Raw genomic sequence first — 9,815 nt, forward strand, 5'->3', positions numbered from 1 at the left:
AGTTCTTCATAATATTGTGACATTTCTTATAAAACAATTTTTAAATAGTCTTTCATCATTATGGTATATTTTTGTAATCAACTCTATAAGTCTTTAGCCCCTTTTAGGACAATGGCACTTTCTTGTAGATTTTGCTTACTAGATTTATATTGGCTAAAAAATAATCTTTCCATGTCTCCTCTTATTCTAATTTCTTTGCTTATTTTACTAATAGATCTTATATTCATCTTCAATTATATTCTCTTAAGGCTTTGTCATATGATGCTCTCCAACATGGTCACTAAATGTTACTTGAGCTTTTAAGATTACCAGCAAGGACAAGACAAGACCTTGAAAGTATAGATTTGCCATACATAATGATCAAAAAATAAACAAGATCCAGTTTATTACTTAGTCAAAATCAGACAACCTCCTATTCAATAATAGTTATCTTGTGGTGCTACTGCATGAAACTTATTAAGTATTAGGCTATTTTTTTTATTATTCTATTATACTTTTTCATACCTTTAAATTTTATTTTATTTTATTGCATCCTTGTTAATTTTTATGGCCTTATAATAGTACCTTATTTCTTTGCTTATTACTCTTCTAATATCATGCTATTGAGATACTTTAGTAGGTATCATCTATAGGCAAGTACAAGCTCCTCAAAAAAAAAATAGTATTGTAGGCGCGTATAATTACTTTAGGTAGATAACCAAGATACAAATTGCTCAGATTTTTTAAAAAATAATTATTATTGATCATATACTATATTTATTTTTTTAATATAAGATAAGATTATTTAGACAAACTATTTGATAAGCCTTATTTTTTACTAAGATAATATGTGATATTAAATATAAATTTTAACAAAGACATGCTCTAATAGGCTTAGTAATAATTTAAGATATGTGCTATCATTAAATATTGAAGATTCTTGTGATCAATATAAATTGTGATAGGATAAGAAGTCCCTTTTAAGTAGTAATGTCACTTGTTGAATAAATCCAAAATATTAAGAAGTTCTTTGTTGTGGATTTTATAATCAATCTTCACTATTGAGAATTATCTTTCATAAAAATCTACTAAAGTATCTCAATAGCATGATATTAGAAGAGTAATAAGCAAAGAAGATAGAATCTATCATTTACATCTATTTGTAATATAATTTAATTTATTACAAAGTTTGATGCAATTATTTATATAAAAATTGGCTTAAAAAAATTTAGACAACACAAAATAAAAAATAAAGTAAAGATTAAATTTTGGAAAGCATTTGGAGTATTTGTTAGTCTAAAAGACTTAAGACTATATTTGAAAAGGTCATATATAAATCAAAATATAGTTTTTTTATTTATTTTCTTTATTAACATATATTAGATTATAGAATCTTTATATATCTATTTTAATATATTTTTTAACTTCATTTAATTGATTATCAAGTTTTAATATTAAAAGTAAAGAATTCAAATTCTTGATAGCTATTTTTTTAAGTTGTTTATTATCTACATACATTTGTAGGGATCATTTTTTTTTCTTTACAAAGTTAATTGGTGTATATACAAGAAATTTTGAATATTGGATATAATTCTATGCAATATTTTTATCATTATATTCTTTCAAGGCAGCAATTTTATTTTGTGGCATTATAAATTGGTCCAAATAGTAGTTGAATTTCTTCTTAAAGATCAATTGTATAGTTATGAAGTCAATTTTTTAATAATACATTAATATTTTTCTTCTTTAATACATCTTGATATTCTTTATATAACTTCAAGATTCTATTGTAATTCTTATTTAAATAAAGACTTATTATTACAAAAATTACAAATATATTTCTATTTTATACACCTTATATAAATGCTTTAGCTTACATAAATAAATATTGACATGGTTTACTTTTAGTAGAACTAAATCTTAGAGTGATCTTTTATAATTTTTATTCAATATCAAGTTGATAAAATTAAAACTTAGAGAGGCCAAAAACCATTAGGATTAAAGAGTACTAAATGAATTTAAAGAAAATATTAGATACTTGATTTTTAAATGCCACTTTCAATTGGTTAGTTCCTTCTATGACATCTTCAAATGCAAGTAGTTTCATATCAATAAATTCTACTAGAGCTAGTTAAATCTTTTTTAAAAGTATCAATTTTTATTGTGATGAAAAGTCTTTATTTATAAAACATACAAAGGCCTCAATGTCTAGAAGCTCTTTAGTTAAAACTTTATGATTTAAAGTTATAATAACTATAAAAAAATTTAAAATAGGTTTAAAATTTGGTCGTAGTATAAAATCTATACATGATGGTTTATAATTCTTTAGCTGTAAGGTCCTTACTACAATTAAATGTCCTTGTTTTTTATTTTATTTTTTATGTTCAAATTTATATTTCTTATTCTAAATCTTGTTGATTTGATGTGATGGTTTTGAATTATATAATCTATGTTTTTACAATATAAATACAAGTTTTTATAATTGCTTCTATCTTTTAATTTTTTGGTGTTAATTAATTAAATTAAGTTTTATCAATTTGCATAGGTTTTGGCTTTAATGAATAAGTTTTTGAAAACTTATGAATTATTTTTATGACTTTATTTTTTCTTCGCAAACCAAATCTTTGTTCTTGGTGCCTTCCAAAGAATGAATTTTTGCATGCAATTGCTTAAGCAATAATTTTTTTAATGATTTTTTTTTATATTTTTAATAATAAATCCTCAAAATTATCTTTTAATTTATATTAAAATTTATTCATAAGGAATTTATCTTTCTAATCCACATTCCAAGCAAGGTTTTGGAATTTAGCAATATATATGGTAGTTGATTGAAATCCTTATTGTAAAGACTAGAGTTTTTATTTTGATATATATTTTTTTTTAATTTTATTTTATTTTTTATTTATCTAAATATGATTTTAAAGACTTTCAAGAATGAAATTAGATCAAATAAGAATTGTAAAACTTTTTCCATCAAAGTTATGAAATAATAAAGAATATTCAAAGATAAGAGTGCTAATAAATCCAACTAGAATAAATTTATTTGAATAATGAAAAAGATGTAATTTTAAATAAAATTTCATCTATTGTAAAAAATTTCAAAATTTTGATCTTGTTCCACGAAATATTTTCGACATAATAATCTTTATTTTATTTATACTACTAGTTGTAAGAATTTGTAGATTTATTTATGAGCTTTGTCTATTTATTTTTTTCAACTAGACAACTTATTGGTGTAATTATTAAACATCATTATTGACTTCTTTCATAGTTATAGGAATGATACTTCTCTTATAGACATTGCAAATACTTAACAATTATGTTTCAAGAGTATTGACAAACTCATGCAAATTTGCAATAGTTACAAATCTAATTTCACTCCTATCAAGTGTATCATTATAATTTTTTTGGTCCATCTCTATAATAAATGGTTTTAATACATCCACAAGTCAAGTTAAAGAAAGATATTTTTCACCTCTGATATCAAATAATTTTTTCATAAAAAGAATGATTCTACTCTCTTTAAGAAAGAATTAATTTTTAAAAATAAAAAATATTAGTTTAAAAATAGATGGATTTTTGTTAGATTTTAATGTAGCTAATAGATGAAAGAATATAATTTAGTATTCGGAAAATGATATGAAATTAGAATTCAGTTATAAATTATTAAAAGAAACATGATAATCATTTCAATATTATGTTAAGAAATAAAATTCAATTCTTTGATTCGTGAAGTCTAAGATATGTTTAAAAAATTAAAGCAATTTAAAATTATAAGGATGTTGGAAAAAAACATACCAATCTTCTAATACAATTTAGTGAATAAAATCAAAGTGAAATTTTTTTTTATTATTTACAATAAGGCTTAGTATATGATGCCAAAGATTTAAATAAGTGAATATATGTATATATATATATATATATATATATATATATAGAATTTAAAATTTTTAAATCTTTAAATTTAAAAATAAAAAAAAGACTAATAAGTATCTTTTGTATTTTAGATAGATTTGTATAAGATGTTAATAACAATAACTGATTTACTATCAATAACATACACTAGGATTCTAATTGTAAATGGTATTTTCTTAATCATTTTTTTTTCAAAAACTATAACATAATTTTTTTATATGTAGTTTATTTATTAATAAATCTTTAATATTATAGCTATTAGATATTTTATTTTTAAAGTTTTTAGAGATTAATCTTGTATACAATTGATTGTAAAATTTTGATTGAAAGCATTAGAATTTGAATTGAAGAAATTATAGTATTTTTAAATTTTTAAGTTGTAAAATATGAAGGTAGTAATATTTTTTCATTAAAAAAAGATAGAAATTTTATTATCTTGTATAAATTAATATTTTTCATAAAATTTCAGATTCAACTTATTATATAAAATATGTGCATTACATAAGCAATTCAATATAATTTTTGTTGTTGTCTAATAATTTTTTTTAATTCTTCAAAGTAATTTTTTATTCAAAAAAATTTCCTTAGATATTTTTTAATAAGTCAAATTTTATTTTCATGTTTTTTTTTATAAAATTTAACATTGAATATATATTTTTATAATTAAATAGTTAATAAGTTGAGAGAAATTTCTATTGCTATTTTGTTATAGTGTTTAAGAATTAAAAGAGCTAGTTGTAGAAAAAAATATCTTAGTATAAACTTTAACAATTTATTATATAAAAAATATATATATATACAAACAAAACCAAATTTTGAATAAAGTTTTAAATTTTTACTAAGAAAGTAATAGCATTATTATTGGTCTATTATTGTATGAGATAAAATTTGTTCAATTTATTTATAAAAAATTAATTATATGTAGTAGATAAAAGCTTATTTTGATGTACAAAAAAATAATTCATCAAAAAATATTGTCGTATATTAATTTTTAATAAAAATACTAAATTATTTTTAAAAACATTATATGTCATATGAATCAAATTAGAAATAGAATTTTTAAAATAATTATTAGGTATTTTTAAATTTCTAAAGTTAATATAAGATTCTAATAAATTTGGTGTAAAAATAAAGGAGTTATATTCTTCTAAAAAATTTGTAAAATAATGTGTCTTTCTAGAAAACTATGCAAAATCAAGAAGATTAAAACTACCAATTATGAAGTATTTATTGAGATATAAAATTCAATCCTACTAAAGAACTTTAGGTTTTTTTTTGTATAATCCTAATTACTACCAAATTTTTCAAATTTCTATTTAATAACTTATTAGATTTAAAAGAAATAGAATCTAAAGTACATAATTTGGATTAAAAATTAGATGGAACTTGAAGATTTTTTTCTTACAATTGTTTTAATAGATTCTAAAGAAAAATTATAATTTTGTGATTTTTAATTTATAAAAATAACTTCTATCTTAAAAAAAATATTCATCTAAGTATTTTTAACTTATAAAGATACTATAATAATAATAATTTATTTAGAGGAAAAATATTACTTTGAATGCATAATATTTTTGAGATTTCAAAAAGTATGAACACTTTTTTGTATTTTATCTAGTCATTATTACATATTTTTAAAATCTAAAAAAATAAAAAAATATATATTTTTCTAAAATTTATTGGTCTCTTATAGAAGAAGCATGTTACAAAATGATTTGTAATACTATAGAGCTAAAATATTTCATTTCTAAGACCACATGTTGTCAAATGTATAAGGCTGATAAACAACATACATTTTTAATATATTTGTAATATATTTTAATAGTGACCGTTTTAGAAAAAATAAGAAATTTTTATTTAGGAGTTTTATTTTTAATATAAAAAAATTAATTATAAAAAAATAATTTAATAAAAACATTCAAAAAATACATGATTTTTAAATCTAGATTATGCAAAGGATAAGGATAGTATAAAGGTTTTATAGCCATTTCTATTTGAATGTATAGAAATATTTTATAAACATTTATAATTAATTAAGATAATTTATATATATATATATATATATAATTTTTCTATTAAAAATTAGCAAGAAATTCATCCAAAATGTCCTTTAGCTTGAGACATATTTAAAAAGGCATAAGATGATTTTTTTTACACTACTAAAAAATAACTAATAATTAAAATTTTATAATATGATATTTTTTAAGACATCAAGATAATAGATAATTATCAAATATATTAATAATATTACCTTTATGCATATAGCTTCACTATCTATTATTAATAATTCAATTACCATCTTACAAAAATTTAGCAATGTTGTAGGCTTGAGATGAATTAGAGTAATCTCATTGAATAATACATAAGTTCTTAATCTAATATATTTAGGTGAATGATAAAGCAACACAAATTTTTACTAATGCGATCCACCCTATCTTAACCATCATTACATCCTTACAACCTCCATCCCTATTCCGAGTCGTTTTCCATTCCTAACCATTGCTAAGGACATGATCGAAGGGCTGGAAACATTAGAAATAGGGGCAATGGTTAGGAATAGAAGAATGGCTAGGAACGAGGATGGAGTTGAAAGGATACAATGATGGTTTAACATGGAGGTGGATTTAATAAAAATTTAGATCATTGCATTATTTTTCTATATTTAAATTTAGATTATATTTTAATATATTATTAAATATAAGCTAATTGAAGAATCCTCTTAAAATTTTAAAAATATCTCATTAAGCCTTTTCATTATATACTTCTCAAGTAAAAATATTCTTACACAATAAGAATTAAAAAGATATATAAAAAAAATCAGCATTAATAATCTATAAGATCTTTTTTTTAAATCAAGTATTATTTTGAAATTTATACTTTGTTATGATTATATAAATAAATTTGATATAATTCATAAAATACATCAAAATTCTTTAAAAGAAGAATGTAGAATGTACTTTGAATTTATTATAAATATATTGGCACAATAAAGTGGATTTTAATTGAACAAAGATGAAAAAATTAATTAAATTTAATAACTACCATTAAATAAGTTTAAAAAAAGAGATTTTAAAAATTAAGATATGATTCTATATGAACTTTAGAATAATATCCTATAACCATGTGTACTAAAGACTAAAATTACACCAAGATATAACTGAATGATTTTGAAAGTATAGCTATATATAAAGAGCTTAGGAATATATTCTCACTACTATCAACAATTGTTAGCAAGAAGTGCAAAATCTCTCTTACCATAATCCTAATCGAAAACATTGTTTATTCTGTCAAAATCTCTCAGAAAGACTTCAATCACTAATGTAACTTCTAACATAAGCTCACACTTAAAGTAGCACCATTTTTCCTTTTTATAGATTATGTAACGTTTTTATAGCAATAGACCTACTCTAGTTGTTTTAAAGCATATATATATATATATATATATATATATATATTAACAACACTCTATCTCTCTAGGAAACATATCTCCAATCGTTAAAGACTGAATTCATCACACCAGCAGAAGCAATAAAACAACAGCGCTATCTTGACCACATCAAACTCATAATCCACGCAGTTGCATACTTTCAAGCATTTTGGAGAACACTTCATCAAGCAGAACTAAGCAGGCCCCACTTTGATTTGTGCAGCTGATTGGGAGAACTCATGCGGTAAGATTTCACACTGGTGGGTGAAGCGTAACAGCAAGCATCTGCAAAGCATGGTGGCGTTCCTTTCAACACCATTTTGCTTACGAGATTTCCCTGCAGAAACTTCTTCAGTCCACTGTGAACTTTTGGTTTTTGGACGAGCTTTTCTGTCTATTGGTTCCACATTGTTGCTTTTGAGTACTGTATAGTAAAGTTGTACCTCCTCCTCCTCGACTCCGGTATCACCAGAACCACTATCTGTGTGATGGTTCTCACTGTAGAAACGGCGACAAACTAATTGAGATCCTTACTTGTCGGTGCCTGATGGAGGTGCTTCGTCACCCACGCTTGGATCGTTCAATCAGGTTACATGTTCTAGTGAACAAAGTGGATAATAATGCCGATGCAGCGTTGGTTCGGTTGATGCTGGTGTATGAAATGCCAGGGACCTCCTTACATGTTTCATAACAGGATCTAAATCCTGCCAGAGTGGTGAACTATTGCCAAGCTGGTGTGCGTGATGTGAAGCCCTTGCGAAGTTTCATGAATGTAGTTTATTGAAAAGCATCAAAATAAGAAATGAAAACTTCTAACATTTACAAGCTTTAGAGATGACCACTTTCAATCGGTGCAGTGCAGCGCAGCTCTGATTCGAAAATCGTCTAGGCTACCAGTTTACTTGCAAGAAGATTGCTGCAATCCTCTCGGACTCATTTAATGTACAGATTCATGCCGGTGGAGGTTCTGCAAGGGATTGACAGTGACTAATTATTGTCGTTGTTTTGACCAGTTATGGTGTTAAAGAGAAATTTGCCGGCCTCTGCTCCGATCCTGTTCTTGGCCTGATCAGCTAAGTCGCGTGCAGCGCTCGATGCCTGGCTTTGAGTGGCATTTTTCGCCGCGTCAATCGCAGCGTTCTGGACCATCTTGTCTGCATCGAATCCTGGAATGTTTTTCGACAGAGACTTCACGGTTTCGAAAACGCCGCTTGCTTGGTTGCTGTCTCCTTCTTTTGAAATGTCAGCTGCCACTGTTTGAGCGGCACTCTTTGCCACGTCTACGGCGGCGTTTTTGGCCTGCTCGATATCTCCCAAGCTGGGTATCTTCCCGACGAGGTCTTTCACACTGTCCAGGAGGGCATCGGTCTTGTTCTCGCTGTTCTCGGATGCAAAGTCTCGTGCAGCGTTTGTAGCTACTCGTTTCGCGACTTGTTTGGCAACCTCTACGGCGGAGTTCCCGTCCTGGTCGCCATTAGAACTGGGAATGTTGCTGGATAGCTCCTTCACATTGTCAGTAATGCTATTCAGATCCAGCGCTATGGCCTCACCACTGGAGTTGGGAAAAGGGGTGGAACCAAGTGTGAGTGCTCCTCCGGCAGCTACAAGAGCTATCAAAATCTTGGACCTGACTGGGACATGCTCCTGAAAAATCAAATTGCATCTCCGATTCAGCGCATTCTTTCAAGAGAGCTCCTCCAATTCCTCACTGTCAATCCTGCTGCAACCCATGCAACTACACACAATCAGATCTAACAGGAATGGAAATATTCTCACCCCAGAGTTGTGGCTGGCTCTGACTACCACGATTCTGGAAGCACTCAAGCTGGTATTTGTGCGCTTGATGCCCAATTGCTGAACTCTGGCCGAGTTAAAGCCAGATGTGGAGAAGGGAGACGACAAAGGACCCGCCACAGCAGATCCTGACGCTGCCATCGCTGCAGACATGGCCGCCATTGTAATCACCGCTGCACAGAAAACTCTCGAACAAAAGAGATACTAAATATTGCAATAAATTTAGTACTCCAAATAGATGAATCGGTTGGAGAAGATCACTGCATACTGAGAACACAACCATGACTATTGTCCCATGTACTGATATACGCACTCGACACGAGCTGCTCAACATTGGAGCATCTTTAGGAGAGACTGATGTGAGAAACTGAGCGGCTGGTGGCCATCTAACCTCTCCACTTGGCGAAAAAGTGTAGACTAGCTCAGAGATCCTTGGCACAGCTGCATGAGTCACATAGCAGCCACGCACACGCCGCTAGGAAACTTAATTACACTGTAACCCCACTCTCTTGTATGCAATACAAAGTGTGGAGCAAACATTTCTGTGACACGAAGAGTGCTAGAATTCGTAGCTGGTAACCAAAAATTCCCGATCGATGATTCACCATCCGATCCAGCACCCACATACCAACAATTGCTGCCGTTTCTTCCTCGGATAGTGACGTGGACGTTTGCAACTACGCTCGTCGCTCGTGGTGAT

General features: G+C 27.2%; 1 protein-coding gene across 1 annotated transcript; it reads right to left on the minus strand.

Annotated features, from left to right (window-relative positions):
* Positions 1-8,105: 8,105 nt before the first annotated feature.
* On the minus strand, positions 8,106-9,420 carry LOC112292205 (uncharacterized). The gene is made up of 2 exons (XM_024540464.3): positions 9,098-9,420; positions 8,106-8,965 (listed from the first exon to the last, which is right to left on the minus strand). The coding sequence occupies exons 1-2, from the start codon at positions 9,275-9,277 to the stop codon at positions 8,309-8,311; spliced, it is 837 nt and encodes a 278-aa protein (XP_024396232.1). The 5' UTR covers positions 9,278-9,420; the 3' UTR covers positions 8,106-8,308.
* Positions 9,421-9,815: the final 395 nt, after the last annotated feature.

This window comes from Physcomitrium patens, chromosome 15 (genome assembly GCF_059467195.1).
Source record: "Physcomitrium patens ecotype Gransden chromosome 15, ASM5946719v1, whole genome shotgun sequence".
In the NCBI taxonomy this organism is placed as follows: domain Eukaryota; kingdom Viridiplantae; phylum Streptophyta; class Bryopsida; order Funariales; family Funariaceae; genus Physcomitrium; species Physcomitrium patens.